General features: G+C 46.7%; 1 protein-coding gene across 2 annotated transcripts in view; it reads right to left on the reverse strand.

The window, feature by feature from the left end:
* STS (steroid sulfatase) overlaps positions 1-20,554 on the reverse strand; it is a 166,448-nt gene that overhangs the window by 14,710 nt on the left and 131,184 nt on the right. For both annotated transcript variants that reach the window (XM_061408208.1, XM_061408209.1), the window contains exons 9-10: positions 14,527-14,686; positions 740-861 (exon numbers count right to left, since the gene is read on the reverse strand). In XM_061408208.1, the coding sequence (XP_061264192.1) occupies positions 740-861; positions 14,527-14,686 (282 nt within the window). The remainder of the gene's footprint in view (positions 1-739; positions 862-14,526; positions 14,687-20,554) is intronic.

Raw genomic sequence — 20,554 nt, forward strand, 5'->3', positions numbered from 1 at the left:
GACACAGACGTAAAATACACTGGGTCTGCGAACCACGATGATATCAACGCATCAGAGCGTTGTCTTAAACATCTACGGCCAGCAGACACACACAGAGAATCTGTGACCAAACAGATGGACAGATCAGTGGGTGACGACCCACCACCTTTGAGGCTCAGGGTACAAGGTCAGGTAGACATCTGAAAGCCACCCAGTACCAATGCAAAGCTAGAAGACGGCAGGCAGGGGAGATGGCATTTGAGGGGCATCGCGGGAGGTGGGTAAGCATTAACCAGGAAGGAAAAGAAAGTCGTTCCAAGGAGAGGGAACCGCAAACAGAGACAAGCCACGCCAGAGCAGAGGGGCTCTTGGGCAGAAACTCAGACGGAAGGTGGGACCAGGAGACGCAGCTGTGTGGCTGGCAGAGCGGGAAGGAAGTAGCTTCAGAACCTGCCGACCACCTGGCACGTCCTCTGCCTCCCCAGGAGGAAGGAGCCAGCAAGCACTGGCATAGAGCTGGGCGACTGCCCTGGTCTGCCGAGACAACCAGGGTAACCAGCAGGCTCAAGAGAAGAAAGTAGGAACAGGAGGAAGGAGAAATCAAACCCAGCTTCTTTGCGGGGGGGGGCGGGGAGGGTGCATCTCGTGAGAGCAATGCCGGCTTGCAGTTTTATTCTCTTCCCCTGCCCCTCCCTGATGGCACGCAGCCCTCAAAGCGAGGTGGGGAAAGATACACAAGAGGAGAGACGCGTCTACTCACTGTTGGGTGGGTGCCAGCGCACGACGTTCAGATAGGAGTTGCAGTAGTGGAAGAGAAACTCGTGCTCCGATCGCTGGGTCCGCATCTGAAGCAAGGGCATCAGGTCCCGGCCGTCGATGACCCTGGGGGATGAAGCAGGTGGGACGTCAGGTGGCCATGTCTGCCAGGGGTCTCAGACACCCTGGCTTGTCTGAGTTATCCTTCAGTACAAGAAGGCGTGATGGGGCTACAAGGTGGTCGTTCAGCAAGGAATGCTGACTGACCATCGCCGGGCACTGTATGCCACGTAGGGAGGCAGGTCCACTCTGCTCACACATGAACTCATTTCATCCTCAAAGCGAGAGTGTGAGTTGGGACCGTGATACGGAGACATGGAGTGATTCGGCCAATGTCATCAGTGTCACACGTCCGTGGGGTGGACCCACTCATGGGCATATACCCCAGAAAAAAAAAAAAACCCTAATTCAAAAAGACACAGACACTCCAGTGTTCACCACAGCCCTATTTACAGCAGCCAGGACATGCAAGCAACCCAGATGTCCACCGACAGATGAACTGATAAAGACGATGTGCCGCATGTATACCGCAGAATACTACTCAGCCATGAAAAAGAACAAAGCTGCCTCATTTATAGAGATGTGGACAGATCCAGCGTCTGTCATACACAGTGAAGTAAGTCACGAAGAGGGAAACAAATATTGTCTATGAAGGCAGACATATGGAATGGAGAAGGATGGTGCTGATGAACCTATTTGCAAAGCAGAAACAGAGGTGCAGAACTAGAGAACCGACTTGCGGACACAGGAGGGGAAGAAGGGGGTGGGATGACCTTCTGCTGGTTCTGCACCCACTTTTCTGCTTATTGCCTTGGCAGCTTTATTCACAAACTCCAGATCTGTTGAAAACAAGAATCTCTGACAATCTGCCTTTAAGAAAAAGATAACATATATAGTAGCATGGGGCCACTTAGACTGGATAGACTTCAATGAAAACAAAGTTCTAAGTCCCAATGAAGCGATTTGCAAATAATGATGATGATGATATCAAATGCCCCGAGGATGGAAATATACTTGGACACATTTACATACCACACACACATGTGGCAGGCATGTTTATGCTCTCAAAGGTAAACATATCTCTTCAATGGTTATACCGAAAGGCGCAAGTTTCCAGATGGCAAGGGATAACTGTAATACAACAAGCGATGAGCAAAATAAGACTGTTTGGAAGTTTGTCGTTTAGTCGCTAGGTCGTGTCCGACTCTTTGCGACCCCAGGGACTGCAGCCCACCAGGCTCCTCTGTCCATGGGATCTCCCAGGCAACAATACCAGAGTGGGTTTCCACTTGCTACTCCAGGGGATCTTCCCAACCCAGGTCTCAAACCTATGTCTCCTGCACTGGCTGGCAGATTCTTTACCACTGAGCCACGTGGGAAGTCCCTTTTGGAGGTTAAGTAAAGGAAAAAAAAAAAAAGTCTAAACTTTTTTTTTGAGGGAAACATACATTAACACCCACTGGGGAAATTGAAGGCATTGACGCTCTGAGGCCACTGCCTCTGAGACCTGGGGCAGAAAGACACCGGCAAAGAGTGAGATTGTTGAATTTGAGGGTTTTCTTTCTCTGATTAAAAACACTCCCAAGACAAACATCATAATGCTAATGCTTATATGTGGAATCTAAAAAAAAAAAAAAAAGGCGTAAATGAACTTACCTACAAAGCAGAAATAGAGTCACAAATGTAGAAAACAAATCTATAGCTACCAAAGAGGGGAAACGGGGGAGGGATCCATTGGAAGCCTAGTATTGACGATACACAGTACCATATACAAAAGTGAAAGAAAGTGAAAGTCGCTCAGTCGTCTCTGGCTCTTTGCGACTGTATAGTCCGTGGAATTCCCCAGGCCAGAATACTGGAGTCGGTAGCCTTTCCCCTCTTCAGGGGCTCTTCCTGACCCAAGGATCGAACCCAGCTCTCCCGCATTGCAGGTAGATTCTTTACCAGCTGAGCCACCAGGGAAGCCCAAGAATCCTGGAGTGGGTAGCCTATCCCTTCTCCAGCGGATCTTCCCCACTCAGGAATCGAACCGGGGTCTCCTGCATTGCAGGTAGATTCTTAACCAGCTGAGCTATCAGGGAAGCCATATATTCAACAGATACTAATAAGGACCTACGGTATAGCACAGGGGACTCTACTCAGTACCCTGTAATAATCTATATGGGAAAAGAATCTGAAAAAGAATAGATCATACTGATGACTCCATGGTAATGAATCCGCCTGAAATGCAGGAGACATGGGAGACTCGGGTTCGATCCCTGGGTCCGAAGATCCCCTGGAGGAGGAAACGGCAACCCACTCCGACATTCTTGCCTTGGAAAATCCCATGGACAGAGGAGCCTGGCGGGCTGCAGTCCATGGGGTGGCAAAGAGGACTGAAGCGACTGAGCACACAGCACATGTGTAAACGAACCACTTTGCTGCACAGCAGAAAACTAACACCACACTGTAAATGAACTACATTCCAACTAAAGCTTAAAAAAAAAAGAGAAAAACCCCAACACTCTATGTCCATCCTTTCCTACTATGAGAAACTGGAACTTAAAAAAAATTTTATTTATTTTAATTGGAGGCTAATTACTTTACCATATTGTGGTGGATTTTGCCATACGTTGACATGAATCAGCCACAGGTGGACACGTGTCCATCATCCTAAGCCCCCCTCCCACCTCCCTCCCCATCTCATTCCTCAGCGTTGTCCCAGAGCACCAGCTTTGAGTGCCCTGCTTCATGCATCGAAGTCATTGGGCATGCATGCCCAATCATGCATTGCCCTAGTCATCTATTTCACATATGGTAATATACATGTTTCAATGCTATTCTCTCAGATCATCCCACCCTCGCCTTCTCCCACTGAATCCAAAAGCCTGTTCTTTACATCTGTGTCTCTCTAGCTGCCTTGCATAGCGGGTCATCCTTACTTGCTCATATAATTCGGGTGAGCACTCTTGAGAGGCCCGATGTCCCTTAGGCTTTTCTTCCTTTCTTTCTTTTTTTTGGTGGTGCCTTTTGGTGTCACTAAAACCCTCATAAAGTAATTACAGCCTTGCCGCTGAGTGCCTGTCTGGCACCCACCCTGCATGATCCGCCACGCGCTCTGCCAAAGTCCACAGAACTGAAAATACTCCATTACCGCTAAGTTAAAAATAAGAACAAAAGACAGAATTGGCTCGCTTTCAAAGCCTGCTTGCTATTTGCCACGAGAGGAACAGGGTAGACGGACAATTCTATCGAAAAGCAGTGTGTGCTCTGAATACCCTTTCTATGCTGAAATGGCAGGTATTGTGAAATTTCCACAAAGACTCAGTCCTTAAGACCGAAAGCGAAAGTGGCTCAGTCGTGCCTGACTCTTTGCGACCCCGTGGACTGTATCCATGGGATTCTCCAGGCCAGAACCCTGGAGTGGGTGGCTGTTCCCTTCTCCAGGGGATCTTCCCAACCCAGGGATCGAACCCAGGTCTCCCGAGTTGCAGGCGGATTCTTTACCAGCTGAGCCATGGCGGAAGCCCATGCTTAAGACCACGAGATCCTAAAGAGGTGGAAATGAAGCAAGGGATGAGGAGAAAGGAGCAGAGAGGAGGACTGGAGCATGAAAAATTCTGGGCTAAGAATTCTGAGGTTGAGATGGACCCCAGCTCCCTCTATCACGTTTTTGTCCACGTGGAGGTAAGGCCTTTCCATGAAGGTTCAAGACTGGCAACGGATCTCCTTTTCCCCCAATCTCTCTTTTTCATTTTTCATTACCTCACTTTTTCATTTTATTTTCTTACAAAAAATTTTTTATTTTTATATTGCAGTATAGTCAGTGAACAATGCTGTGATAGTTTGCAGGTGAATACTGAAGGCACTCAGCCACACGTGTACATGTATCCCTTCTCCCCCAAACTCCCCTCCCATCCAGGCCGCCAAGTAACATCAAGCAGAGTTCCCTGTGCTGTCCAGCAGGTCCTTGCTGGTTCTCCATGTTAAACACAGCAGTGTGTCCATGTCCATCCCAAACTCCCTGACTATCCCTTCCCCCATCCTTCCCCCTGGTGACCATAAGGTTATTACAGAGTACTGAGCAGAGTTCCGTGGGCTGTCCAGCAGGTCCTTGCTGGTTCTCCATGTTAAATACAGCAGTGTGTCCATGTCCATCCCAGACTCCCTAACTGTCCCTTCCCTCAGGCAACCATAAGCTATGTCTGTGAATCTGTTTCCGTTTTGTTAAAGAAATTCATTTGTGTCATTTCTTTCTATAATACATTCCACATATAAGGCATGCCATGAGATATTTCTCCTTCTCTGTCTGACTTGGCTCACTCAGTATGAGAATCTCTAGGTTCCACCCGTGCAGACCTAGAGATAATAATAAAGAATAAATAGCATTATTCTACCTCTGTTTCTGGAAGCTTTGTTTCGTCATATGCCCACAAAACTCAGCACTTAACAACACAGGAATTAGAACCATTTTCTTAAGATCAGTATCTCATGACTAAACTGGGCCTTGATCCTACAAAGGGGGACTTAATGATAAAAGAAATCTCCAAGTCTCAGAAACTTCCTTTCTTACTTCCAAGCAAAAGATTTAAGTCTTTTTTTTTTTTTTAAGGAGAGAAGCAATGTCTGTTTTGCAACCTTCTTTTTCCTTGCAATGCAGAGAGAGGTCTCATTTTTAATATTTTTTTTATATCCTGCATCTACCGTGCTCTTTCCTGGAAGCAGTAATAAATCACGCGGTGATGGAAACCACCACTGAACAGTGCTGCAGAAATATGGCTTGTCAAAAAAAGGCTCATTTCTGCCATGAAAAATGGAAAGTGATTCTACTGAGCTAAACTTTTAAACAGTGTCTGAGCTATCAAAATAGTTGGGATGGCTGGAATGGAAATGTTCCTACAACATCACATTTTGTGGCAGAGTGGCCCGTACACTCTCAAAATCACACACAGCATCGCAACTCTATTCAGTTCAGTTCAGTCACTCAGTCATCTGACTCTTTGTGACCTCATGGACTGCAGCACGCCAGGCCTCACTGTCCATCAGCAACTCCCAGAGTTTACCCAGACTCAGGTCCATTGAATCGGTGAGGCCATTCAACCATCTCATCCTCTGTCATCCCCTTCTCCTCCTGCCTTTAATCTTTCCCAGCATCAGGGGGGTCTTTTAAAATGAGTCAGTTTGTCGCATCAGGTGGCCAAAGTATTGGAGACAGCTTCAGCATCAGTCCTTCCAATGAATATTCAGGATTGATTTCCTTTAGGATGGACTGGTTGGATCTCCTTGCAGTCCAAGAGTCTTCTCCAACACCACAGTTCAAAAGCATCAATTGGCGTAAGGCTTTGGTGTAGTCAATAAAGCAGAAATAGATGTTTTTCTGGAACTCTCTTGCTTTTATAGGGATCCAACGGATGTTGGCAATTTGATTTCTGGTTCCTCTGCCTTTTCTAAATCCAGCTTGAACATTTGGAAGTTCATGGTTCACATACTATTGAAGTCTTGCTTGGAGAATTTGAGCATCACTTTACTAGCGTGGGAGATGAGTGCAATTGTGCAGTGGTTTGAGCGTTCTTTGGCATTGTCTTTCTTTGGGATTGGAATGCAACTGACCTTTTCCAGTCCTGTGACCACTGCTGAGTTTTCCAAATTTGCTCGTATATTGAGTGCAGCACTTTCACAGCGTCATCTTTCAGGATTTGAAATAGCTCAACTGGAATTCCATCATCTCCACTAGCCTTGTTCATAGTGATGCTTCCTAAGGCCCACTTGACTTCACATTCCAGAATGTCTGGCTCTAGATGAGTGATCACACCATTGTGGTTATCTGGGTCATGAAGATTTTTTTTGTATAGTTCTTCTGTGTATTGTTACCACCTCTTCTTAATATCTTCTGTTTCTGTTAGGTCCATACCATTTCTGTCCTTTATTGAGCCCATTTTTGCATGAAATGTTCCCTTGGTATCTCTAATTTTCTTGAAGAGATCTCTAGTCTTTCCCATTCTATTGTTTTCCTCTATTTTTTTTCATTGATCACTGAGGAAGGCTTTCTTATCCCTCCGTGCTATTCTTTGGAACTCTGCATTCAGATGGATATATCTTTTCTTTTCTCCTTTGCCTTTAGCTTCTCTTCTTGCCTTTTTTGCATTTCTTTTTCTGGGGGATGGTCTTGATCCCCGCCTCCACTACAATGTCACGAACGCCCGTTCATAGTTCTCTACGGGAATTGTCTGATTGGACTTCTCTGTCAACGAACTCAAGCTTTCATAGCATGTTTGCAGGACAGTCGCGGCTACAAACTTGGATGTGTTCTTTCCTGGCGTCTGCTCACTTCTATGAAAAACGTGCTCATCTGAGATTGTGTCCTGGGTGGCTCAGACGGTAAAGCATCTGCCTACAATGCGGGAGACCCGGGTTCGATCCCTGGGTCAGGAAGATCCCCTGGAGAAGGAAATGGCAACCCACTCCAGTACTCTTGCCTGGAAAATTCCACGAAGGAGCATGGTAGGCTAGAGTCCATGGGGTCGCAAAGAGTCAGACACAACTGAGCGATTTCACTTTCACTTTCACTAACTTGGAAAGTGAGTTGGTTCTCCCCCTGGGGTCCTGACCCCTGACAACCACGAGGATATTAACAGTTTAATATCAAGGAGTGTCACGGCCAAGTTTCAGGTCCAATTCAATAGCTTGGGGGGACTGTCTCTTTCTTTAACATTAAATTGATTAATTTTGGGGTGCTGTGCCCGGTCTTCCTTGCTGCACGGGTTTTCCTGAGTTGGGGGCTCCTCTCTAGCTACAGTATGGGGGCTTCTCATCACGGGGGCTTCTCTTGCCGTGGAGCACGGTATCTAGGGCCTGGACGCTTCCACAGTGGTCGTGCTCAGGCTGAGCTGCTCTGTGCCAGGCAGGACCTTCCCAAACCAGAGACTGAACCCATGTCCCCTGCATTTGCAGACAGATTCTTTTTTAAAAAAATATATATATATCTGTTTTAACTGGAGGATATTTACTTTGCAATATTGTAATGTACAATATTGTCACCTTACAATATTGTGATGGTTTTCCCCATACATCCACATGAATCAGCCACAGGTACACAGGCGTCACCCCCATCCTGAACGACCCCCCAACCACCTACCTCCCCACCATATTCCTCCAGGTTGTCCCAGGGCACCAGCTTTGAGTGCCCTGCTTCATGCATGAACTTGCACTGATGATCTGTTTCACATATAGTAATACACATGTTTCAATGCTGGTCTCTCAAATCATGCCACCCTCGCCTTCTCCCACGGAGTCTAGAAGTCTGTTCTTTACATCTGTGTCTCTTTTGCTGCTCTGTACACAGGATCATTGGTACCATCTATCTGGACTCCATATTGTACGTTAATAGACGGTATTTGTCTTTCTTTTTCTGACTCACTTCACTCTGTGTCATAGGCTCCAGGTTCATCCACCTCATTAGAATGGACTCAAATGTACCCTTTTCCATAGTTGAGTAATATTCCATCATGTATACCTACCGCAACTTCCTTATCCGTTCATCTGCCTATGGACACCTAGGTTGGCAGATGGAGTCTTCACTACAGAGCCACCAGGGAAGCCCGGGTGACTTTCATGTAATTGAAAAGGGTAAGTTTGGGGAAATTTTCAGGGGGACAGTGATGTCATTCCCCATGAATGCTCCATCTCTCTCTGCTCTGAAACCAGGGAATCATCTACCTGGGGATGTTCCCATGACCTGCCTTTGCATGGTTCAGCCTGAGAAGGATTTGGTTATCCTAACAGAAGGGGAAGCCTTGGGGGACTGACAAAGAGGTTAACTTGGGGGCACACTATGAGTTACCTGTTGCCAGATTGCAAACAAAGTGATTCTTTTTTTCAGTGTAGAATAGGAAAGGAAACATTTGTAGGAGAAAGCACATAGATCTTTGACGAACTAAAGCAACTCCCAAGTGCCCAGAAAGTCACTTGCATCATGAAAGCAACCTCTCTGCTTGTAAACATTCGACACTCTGATATATATGAACAGAAAGCAAGCTCATTCACAAGGAGTTCCATGCACATGAAGAGCTGCAACTCTTATTCTGCAAAACGGAGCTGAACTAGGTACAGCTCATTGAACTGTTTCATTTGCAGGGCTCAAGGAGATCCAAGCAGTCCATTCTAAAGGAGATCAGTCCTGGGTGTTCTTTGGAAGGACTGATGCTAAAGCTGAAACTCCAGTACTTTGGCCACCTGATGCAAAGAGTTGACTCATTGGAAAAGACTCTGATGTTGGGAGGGATTGGGGGCAGGAGGAGAAGGGGATGACAGAGGATGAGATGGCTGGATGGCATCACCGACTCAATGGACATGAGTTTGAGTGAACTCCGGGGGCTGGTGATGACAGGGAGGCCTGGCGTGCTGCAATTCATGGGGTCGCAAAGAGTCAGACACGACTGAGCGACTGAACTAAACTGAACTGAACTGATGGAAAAAGTCTTGTGTGGTCACCCAGATACATATCAGCAAAAAAAAAATTGTTTTAATCTTGTTTTGCTGTTGCTGGTGGCCATAACTCATGGCTGGCAGGATCTCAGTTGCCTTATCAGGGACTGAGCCTGGGTCATGGCAGTGAAAACCGGGAGTCCTAACCAACAAGCCATCAGGGTCCTCCCCAACATCAGCCCAACTTACTGGGAGAACTAAGTCACTCCCCCTGCCTTCATGACACATAAGTGATGTCAAACATTTGGATTTCTTTCCCAAACTTGAAAAAAAAAAAAGAAATAGAATTCTAATTATGGAATGTGTGTGTCTGTGTTAGTCGCTCAGTCGTGTTCAACTCTGTAACCCTATGGACTGTAGCCTGCCAGGCTCCTCTGTTCATGGGATTCTCCAGGCAAGAACACTGGAGTGAGTTGTCATTTCCTTCTTCAGGGCATCTTCCCGACCCAGGGATTGAACTTGGGTCTCCTGCACTGTAGGGAAGAGGAGACCTAAATATTTCACGACTACAGAGTGACTCTGGAGAACTGTGAACCTGTCCTTCCGTCCTAGCACTGTGATCTGTGGCCAGAATTGAGGTGTCTTCCAAAGGCGCAGCCACCTATGGCATGCTGAACTCTGTATTACCACAAGGAAAGAACATACGCTCACGATGCTAATATTCTGTGTGCTTGCAAAGATGAGGCCAACAGAAAGGTTTTCACTTTATTGCTTTGCTATATTTAGGTAGTATATTTCTGTGGCTTATGCGTGTTTTCTTTTTTGGAAATTTTTATTGGAGTCTAGTTGTTTTACAGTGTGGTGTACACCACAGCAAAGGGAATCAGCTGCATGTATGAAAAAGTGAAACTTAGTCACTCATTCGTGTCTGACTCTTTACGGCCCCCCAGGGACTGTAGCCCACCAGGCTCCTCTGTCCATGGGATTCTCCAGGCAAGAATACTGGAGTGGGTTGCCATTTCCTTCGCCAGGGGATCTTCCCGACCCAGGGATCAAACCCGGGTCTCCTGAATTTCAGGCAGCCGCTAGGGAAGCCTAGCTTTATGTACATCCCCTCTTTTTTGGATTTCCTTCCCACTTAGGTCAGCAAAGAGCATCGAGTAGAGATCCCTGCAGTATACAGTGGGGCCCCATTAGTTACCCATTTTATACATGGCATCAATAGTGTAGGGGTTGCCCAGGTGGTTCAGTGGTAAGGCATCCACCTGCCAATGCCGGTTGATCCCTGAGTCAGGAAGATCCCCTGGAGGAGAAAGTGGCAACCCACTCCAGTATTCTTGCCTGGAGACTCCCATGGACAGAGGAGCCTGGTGGGCTACACGACTGAGCAACTGAATACACATGCATGGATAAATAGAATATTATCCAGCTGTCATTACTGAAAAGTTGCAATAAGGTTTTCCTTATAACGACATTTTCCATGAAAGGGCAATAATAAGCCTCTGAGCAGAATTCTCAACCTCAGCATTACTGACATATTGGGTTGGATCACTCCTTCTCATGGGTGGGGAGGGGGGACTATCTCCCGGGGTCGTCCCCCAAACTGTGGGCTGTTGAGGGGCATCTCTGGCCTCCACCCATGAGATCCCAGCAGCATCGTGAGTCCCGACAATCAAAAATGTCTCCAGACATTGCTAAACCGCCCCTGGGAGGAACAGTCACCCCAGGTGAAAACTATCCCTTTAGATGATCAAAGTCACCAGGGCAGACACACGAGGGTATTTTCCGGACCTGGTTGCTAACACTATCTAAATAGAACACTGAGAACTCATTTTATTCCCATGAGTGACATGGAAGCAGATTTTTTGTTTTCTTTGCGGCCTCTAGCATGACAATGACATCTAAGAGGGACCTCCACTCAGACACAGTATCACTGGGTTGAGTAAGACCATCAGCGATGGTGCATAGGAAGAACCTTCAATATTCAGAAAGGGCTCTACTGAAGATACCTGCTCACACAGAAAAGACTTGGGTCTGATTACCAGGGGTGGGGGCTGGCTTCCTCCATCAATGGACACATGTGAGAAAACCAGGTTGACCTGCATCACCCTCAGGCTGGGGTGGGAAGGAGGTGCCTGCAGTGAGATTTCCCTTTAAGAATCTCCCTCTTTGCCTCTGAACTTCTGCCTTCCCTGGCCTCTTCCCAGTGAGATGGAAAACCTTTTAAAGATGCTCTGAGAGCCCGAGGAATGTCCCTGGTGGTAAAATGGTTAAGAATCCACCTTGCAACGCAGGGGATACAGGTTCGATCCCCAGTTGGAAAACTAAGATCCCATATGCCTTTGAGCAAATAAGCCTGCATGCCACAATTAGAATCTGCAGGTCACAATTGGAGAGTCTGCATGCTGCACCAGAAGATTCCAGAAGACACAGTGGAGATCCTGAGGGCCCCAACTACAACCCAATGTGGCCAAAAAAAAAAAACAAAACACTATGAGAGAAAAGAGCAGTGATGATATGATATCCTGAGCCAAGAATTGATGCTTTTGAACTGTGGTGCCGGAGAAGACTTGAGAGTCCCTTGGACTGCAAGGAGATCCAACCAGTCCATCCTAAAAGAAATCAATCCTGAATATTCACTGGAAGGACTGATGCTGAAGCTGAAACGCCAATCATTTGGCCACATGATGGGAAGAGCTGACTCACCAGAAAACACTCTGATGCTGGGAAAGATTGAAGGAAGGAGGAGAAGGGGAAGACAGAGGATGAGATGGTTGGATGGCATCACCGGCTCGATGGACATGAGTTTGAGTAAACTCCCGGAGTTGGTGATGGACAGGGAAGCCTGGCGTGCTGCAGTCCATGTGGTCGCAGAGTCAGACAGGACTTAGCGGCTGAACAATAACACCAATCTGAACTGTCTGTGTGCACTCTTCCCAATACTATTCACATTTATACCAAGGGAAAGAACCAGGGCTAAAGAGCAGATAAAAGAAGCAGGGAGACTTCTGATTGTCTATAAGAAAAAACGTTTGGGACTTTTCTGGTGGTACAGTGGTTAAGACTCCACGCTTCCACTGCAGGGGGCCACAGGTTCCATCCCTGGTTGGGGAACTAAAAATCCCTCACGCTGCATAGAGTGGAGAAATATATAAAATAAAATCTCTTAAAAAAAAAAAGAAGAGACTTTTGATGAGTTCCCATTGCTGAGTTTTCCATCATTAGAGGAAAGGCAGATTAGTGTGACTGGAGGGTAAGATCTTCGAAGCCCCCCTTCAGCGTTCAAAGTGATGCCCCTCTAACCCCCGATGGAGATTGAACGCGGGAGTTGCAATAACTCTTTTTCCCTATGGTGGATGAAGCACAAGAGACAAGTATTCACGCCTCTCCACTCTGCACTTGCCAGCCTCTGATGCTTTCCATCTTCACATCAACCCATTCAAGGGCGTGCAAGGCTGAACCCATCTGCAGGAGAAGAAACCAAGGCCCAGGAAGTTCAGGGCTTTGGCAGCTGTTAAAACAGCCAAGATGCGAAGCCCTGCATGCAGTTCGGCTCCAGGATCTCTGTTCTTCTCCGGAGCACCAGCTGCTCTCCAGGTGTGGTTCAGAGACCCGCAGGGATTCCCTGAGATCTATCAGGAGGTCTATGAGCTGAAACGATCTCCATGGTGATTCAAAACGCTCTTTGATCTCTCGCATCACCTGTCCTTCACAAGTTCATTTCGCGGGCCTCTCCCCAGCTGCTCCTTCATCCCTCTGCCAGCCGACTCAAGGCTTGCTTGGGCGCTCTTGCGTTTAAAGACTCTGATTTGAAGATCTGATCACTAATATGGCAAACACAGATGGATCCCACCCACAGAAGCAGAACACCTTTGGATTCCTCGATCAGTGAAGTGTTTGTGAGGGTCTTGAGACCGGAACTCCATGAAAACAATTAATCAGCATGTCTCACTTAGAACTCTGCAGATGGGTCATAACACATAAGAAGGGCTACACTGTATAATTTCACCTTTCTCATTTGTGTGTGGGTGTGTGTGTGTGTGTGTGGTGTGTGGTGCCCTGCTGCAAGCCGATGAGACAGAGAGAGACAGAGGGAGAGAAAATCCACCAAATGCTAAAAGAGGGAGGCTCAGCTAAAGACTGCAATCCCATTCCTGGGCATGTACCATACAGTCCATGGAATTCTCCAGGCCAGAATACCAGAGTGGGTAGCTGTTCCCTTCTCCAGGACAATCTTCCTAACTCAGGGATTGAACCCAGGTCTCCTGCGTTGCAGGCGGATTCTTTACCAGCTGAGCCACCAGGGAAGCCCATCGCAATTGTAAAAGACACATGTACTCCAGTGTTCACTGCAGCATTATTTACAATAGCCAGGACATGGAAGCAACCCAGCTGTCCATCAACAGGTGAATGGATAAAGAAGTGGGACATGTATACGATGGAATATTACTCAGCCACGAAAAAGAACAAAATTGGATCTTTCCTAGAGACGTGGATGGACCCAGAGACCAGAAGAAATTAAGTCAGCTGATACGAATACCAGATATTGATGCATATACAGAATCCAGAAAAATGGTAGAGATGAACCCATTTGCAGGGAAGGGATATAGACGACGATGTAGAAAATAGACTTTGGACACAGAAAGGGGAGGAGATGATGGGATGAATCAAGAGAGCAGCGCTAACATATGTACACGACCGTGTGTAAAATAGACAGCAAGTGGGAAGCTGGTCTATAGCACCGGGAGCTCAGCTCGGGGCTCTTTGATGACCTAGAGGGGAGGGACAGGGGGTGGGAGGGAAGCTCAAGAGGGAGGGGGTATATGTCCCCTTATACCCGATTCACACTGTGGTACCGCGGAAACCAACACAAAATCATAAAGCAATTATTCCCCTATTAAAAAAATGCAGATCCAACACGATAGGGAAATACATTTTGAACTAAAGAACACAACACAAAACAAAGAAATGGAGCATCCATCCCCGTCAGGCTTCAGACTTTGTTTTCCCTGGGATTAGTGGATGGACAGAGCCCTGCTTGCCCACCAGAGCCACCAGGAAAGCCCAAGAAGACTGGAGTGGGTAGCCTATCCCCTTCTCCAGGGGATCTTCCTGACCCAGGAATCAAACCGGGGTCTCCTGCATTGCAGGCAGATTCTTTACCAACTGAGCCATCAGGGAAGCCCCTTAACCCACCAGTTATCTTCCAGAACTGGGCATGGATGACCAATCCAGTTGCAGGCAGCCTGCCACAGAGCAGGTGAAGCAGAGCTCCCTTGCCTGCACAACCTGAGTGAGAGCATCCCAGGGAGCTGGGAGTCACGGTACCTGTCTTGCGGCAGAGGAGACCCTGCGAGTTTGGCCACCGTGGGAAAGATGTCCATGTTGCTGGTGGGCTCATCAATCTCCAGGCCGGCCTGGATCACTCCCGGCCACCGGACAATGCCGGGAACCCGGATGCCTCCTTCCCAGTTGTTGGCTTTTCCCCCTGGAACGAAGAAGGAGAGGCGTCAAGGAGATCTGTCTTTCCAACACTCGCCAACAGTACCCTCTTCAACAGTCGACCTGGGGCGGCCAGTCTGGAAGAACTAAGTGCTTTGACGACAGGGATGGGACGAGAATCTCCTAGTATCTGCGGCTTCCCTGGGGCTCGAGTGGGAGAGAACCTGCCCCCCAAAGCAGGAGACACGGGTTCCATCGCTGTTCTGGGACGATCCCACATGCCTCAGAGTAACTGAGGCTGTGAGCCACAAGTATTGAGCCTGTGCTTAAAGCTCGGGGGCCGGAATGACTGAGGCCACGAGCTGCAGCTACTGATGTCCGAGTGTCCTAGAGCCCGTGCTGCATGATGGGAGAAGCCACTGCAACGAAAAGTCTGAGCACGGCCACGAGAGAGCAGCCCGTAGTCTGCACAGCCAGAGAAACGCCCGGGTACCCATGAAGACCCAGCACAGCCAAAAATAAAGGAAATCATTAAAAAATGCATCGTGCCTGTTGCGATGAAAAATACATACAATATATAGAGTTATATATGATGATAACAATATGCAATATATATAATATATAATTGTATACTGGAAACATATAAAGTTATCTATAATTATAATATATAAATTACATGTTCGATATATATTTATATATAAATTATAAAACGTATAGTTATATATAATTATAATATAGTTATATATATATTTATAATATAGTTATATATATAACATATAAAGCCATATATATTTATAATATATAACATTATATACAATTTATATGTAAATTATAAAGTATAAAAAGTTACCTATAATTATAATATATAAATTATGTATTTAATATATTCATATATATAAATTATAGCATATATAGTTATATAATAATATAGTTTTATATATAAAAATAGTCATATATAATTATAATATATAACTATATACAATTTATATGTAAATTATAAATTATATAAAATTATCTATAATTATAATATATAAATTCTGTTCAATATATATTTATATATAAATTATAAAATATATAGTTATATAATCACAATATAGTTTTATATAGTCATATATAATTATATAACATTATATATAATTTATATATAAATTATAAAGTATATAAAGTTATCTATAATTATAATATTAATTTATATATTTAATATATATTCATATATTATAACATATATAGTTATATATATAGTTATATATTTTTTAAATTATTATATAATATATTATATATAAAGTCATATACAATTTTAACATTCAGTTCAGTCGCTCAGTCATGTCCAACTCTTTGTGACCCCATGGACTGCAGCATGCCAGGCCTCCCTGTCCATCACCAACTCCTGGAGTTTACTCAAACTCATGGCCATAGAATCGGTGATGCCATCCAACCATCTCATCCTCTGTCGTCCCCTTCTCCTCTGGCCTTCAATCTTTCCCAGCATCAGGGTCTTTTCCAATGAGTAGGCTCTTCACATCAGGTGGCCAAAGTATTGGAGTTTCAGCTTCAGCATCAGTCCTTCCAATGAATATTCAGGACTGATCTCCTTTAGGATGGACTGGTTGGATCTCCTTGTAGTCCAAGGGACTCTCAAGAGTCTACTCCAACACCACAGTTCAAAAGCACCAATTTTTAGGCTCCTGCATTGCAGGCAGACGCTTTACCCTATGAGCCACCAGGGAAGCATTCTTAGGCTAGTATACATAATACATATAAAATATAACATACTATATATAATATATATAATAATATATAATGCATGATAACATATGTTTTGAATATACACACACATACACACACACACACACACACACACACACATATATATATATATAGGCCGAAAAGTTTGTTCAAGTTCTCCATATGATGTCATGGAAAACTCAAACTTCCAGTGAAGTTGCTCAGTGGTGTCCCACTCTTTGCGATCCCCTGGGCTGTAGCCTACTAGGCTCCTCCATCCATGGAATTTGCCAGGCAAGAGCTCTGGAGTGGGTGGCCATTTCCTTCTCCAGGGGATCTTCCCAGCCCAGGGATCGAATCCAGGTCTCCGGCAAACTTTTCAGCCAACCCAGTATATATGGCATGGTGACTACATGCATGACACGTGGCCAGCACTGCACGGTGGATATGAGTGATGACTGTAACCAGGGACGCTGAAATCTTGCAGCAACCAAGACTCACCAAAAAAAAAAGACTGACAATAATGACTCTGAAGTCACGGGGTTCCAATTCCATTTTTTTTTTTTCCACTGGTGGAAGGCAGGATAATGTTGACCCTGTGTGCTGCATGTTTGGTCACCCAGTCGTGTCCAACTCTTTGCAACCCTATGGGCTGTAGCCCCCCAGGCTCCTCTGCCCATGGAATTCTCCAGGCAAGAATACTGGAGGGAGTTGCCATTTCCTCCTCCCGGGGATCTTGGAGGCCCAGGGATCAAACTTGTGTCTCCTGCATTGGCAGATGGATTCTTTAATATTAGCTCCTCCTGGGAAGCCCAGTGGAGCCCCCATATATCCCCAAATGGAATCCGGGGAAATGGTGCCTTATACGACAAAAGGAGAGTTTATTCTGGGCCCTGTGAGTGGGCTGAATACAATCATGAGGGTCTTTCTAAGGGAAAGAGAGAGGCAGGGGCCTTGGTGTCAGAGCTGCAGTGAGACAGGTTTCAGGATGCTACGTCAGGAGAAAGCCAAGAGATGCAGCTGGTCTCTGGCCACTGGGAGAGGCAAGCAAGTAGGCATTTCTGAGAGCCTTCATGAAGGAACGTGGCTCTGCCACCACCCTGATTTCAACCCTCGTGGGCTCATTCTGGACATCGGACCTGCAGAGCCATAAGATCATCCACTTGGGTTGCTCAGAGGCACCAAAGCAGTGGCGATTTGTCAAGGCAGACCCAGGGAATGAAAATACGGGTTCTATGCCCGTGGGTGCACAGATCAACTGTGCCGTGCTGTGTGTTACAAACAGGGAAGATGTGAGTATTCTACGGGACTGGGACCTTCGGCCTGGAAGGCAGGAGGGCAGCAACAGTGGCATTTTCATCACAGTTAGAGTTAGCCACTCAGTCTACTCTTTGTGACCCCATGGGCTGTAGCCCACCAGGCTCCTCTGCATGGGATTCTCCAGGCAAGGATACTCGAGTGGGCTGTCATTTCCTTCTCCAGGGGGATCTTCCCCACCCAGGGGTCGAACCTGGGTTGTCCTCATTGGAGGCAGATGCTTTAACACTAGTACTACCTGGGAAGTGATTCAAAAGTAACTAAGCAGAGCATGAAAGGGCTAACAGGAGGGGCTGCAGGGAGGAACCGGGAGAGGGTCAGAATGTCCACAAAAGATGCTCAGCAAGGCCTCCCGCTCACAGACCCTGGGGAAGGCAGACGGGAACACGGAAGCCTTGGGCTCAGAGAGGCCAGGGCTACGGGGTCCCTCTGGCAGAGAACACGGGGATGGATGGAAAAACAGACACGCTGCTCCCCCCGCCCAGAGCACTGCCCCTTTTAAAACATGCTGTGCAGAACTGGAGGCCAAGAACAAGCCCAGACGATGCCTCTTGCCTGGGGGAGCACCGGCTCTAAATCAACAGCCTTTGAGTTGGCTAGGGAAGAAGAAAGATGGTTCGCAGGGCAAGGCGGGAGGGTTGTAAGGAAGATACAAGAAACAAAAGAGGTGAAGGAGGCTGGATTAATGTTTTCTGAAAACGCCTGAAAAGAGAAAAGAGCACGGTCTGAATTTAAAACCCTGGTCGAGTCACTGTCAAATTTGCACGTTTAACATCCTGCTGGTACTCGGTCCTGATGGGGAATCACAAAGGGATGAGGACTGAGTCCGTCTTCCTGCAAAATTCCTCCACCATTCACTCTGAGACTCTTGTTAGCAGCTGTCTTGTTAAGAGCTGTCTCCAAACCAGCCTTCCATTTCTGTCTCTGTCGAATCCTTCCACACGGCAGGTCAAATGCCTCTGAGTGGCAGGAGCGTATGCTTGTCTGTCTTTTGCCTCATCTGGGCACAGACTTGTATGAAATTATCCATTTGTCATTTTATTCCTCCTCTTAGGCATCTCCCTGCCTAGATAACACTGATTCCCGGGGTTGGTGTGAACCCGAAGGAAGCAGAGGCTTCCCTGGTGGCTCAGCGCTAAAGAACGCACCTGTCAATGCCTCTCAAGAGTGCTCGCCCAAGTTAAATGACCAAGCTGCAGCTCCAGGGTCTCCATTTCTCCCAGTAGGAGGGGACAGGCATAGAGCATTGGGTATTTAAAAAAAAAAATTGTTATTGGAGGGTGGTTCATTTCTGATTCACAGCAAAGTGATTTGTTTATAGACACGTATCTATTGTTTTTCAGATTCTTTGCCCACTTAGGGTATTACCGAGTACTGAGTCGAGTTCCTGTCCTATACAGGAAGTCCTTATTGGTACCTCTTTTATATATAGCAGTGTGTACGTGGGGTTTCCCAGGTGGCGCTAGTGGTCAGGAACACGCCTGCCAGTGCAGGAGACTTAAGAGCTGCGGGTTTGATCCCTGGGTCCAGAAGATCCCCAGGAGGAGGGTTCGATCCATGGGTCAGGAAGATCCCCTGGAGGAGGGCATGGCAACCCACTCCAGTGTTCTTGCCTGGAGAATCCCATGGACAGAGGAGGCTGGTGGGCTACAGTCCATGGGGTCGCAACTTAGCAACTAAAGAACAAGAAGGAAACCAGGGACAAACGTAACTAGCCCAAGCGTCATCTCAACCAAGAGACTCTAGCTTCCATTCTCCTCCTCGATGTGTTCATTCAAGAGATTAAAAGGCCGCCAGACAGAGATGGGACAGGGCGCAAAACTGCCCAGCTTCGAGCGAAGTATTATCCACCGCCAAACAGGGCAAAAATAAACAACAGTTGTCTGCTCGTGCCCCTGAGGAAGAGGAGAGGTGAACAACTGCAGAACACCCTTAAAATAACTGACCTGGTTTGAAAAGTTGAAGGTGACGCTTGAAGCAAGACATCAAACAGCAAAATTATCTGAGCCCAGGGCTGACGCGTGTTCTCTCTCAAGAGCCCGTCGGGGGGCGGGGGCGGGGTTGGGGGAGGAAGGCACTATTTCACGGATTGTCGGTGCTTTGCCCAAGTTCTCAGAAGCTCAGAAACAGCAGGGCCAGACTCCAGCAAATGAGGATGGCTTTATTTCAGGAAATCCTGATCTAGCAAATCAGCCATCAGACCGCATCTGGCTCAACTGCCATAGTCTGCAGCTGCTGCTGCTAAGTCACTCCAGTCGTGTCCGACTCTGTGAGACCCCATAGACAGCAGCCCACCAGGCTCCCCCGTCCCTGGGATTGTCCAGGCAAGAACACTGGAGTGGGCTGCCATGTCTTTCTCCAATGCATGAAAGTGAAAAGTGAAAGTGAAGTCGCTCAGTCGTATCCGACTCTTAGTGACCCCATGGACTACAGTCTACCAGACTCCTCCATCCATGGGATTTTCCTGGCAAGAGTACTGGAGTGGGGTGCCACTGCCTTCTCCCATAATCTGCAGAGCACTGCTCTTTTTTTTTTATAATAATTGGAATATAGTTGATTTACAATGTTATATTCGTTTCAGGCATACGACAAAGTGATTCATCTATACATAATCCAGTATAAGCATTATACTTACAATCTTTACAAAGATCAGCCCTCCGTCTACATGTTAGATCTTATTTCCTACGATCTTCTTGGAAGCCTGACATGCTCGTTGACCCCGACTATCTTCACTGCTCCTGTGTGCTAAGTCGCTGCAGTTGTGTCTGACTCCTTGCGACTCCATGCACTATAGCCCACAAGGCTCCTCTACCCATGGGATTCTCCAGGCAAGAATACTGGAGAGGACTGCCATTTAGGATCTTCCTGACCC

The sequence above is a fragment of the Bos javanicus genome, chromosome X (genome assembly GCF_032452875.1).
Source record: "Bos javanicus breed banteng chromosome X, ARS-OSU_banteng_1.0, whole genome shotgun sequence".
Lineage (NCBI taxonomy): Eukaryota > Metazoa > Chordata > Mammalia > Artiodactyla > Bovidae > Bos > Bos javanicus.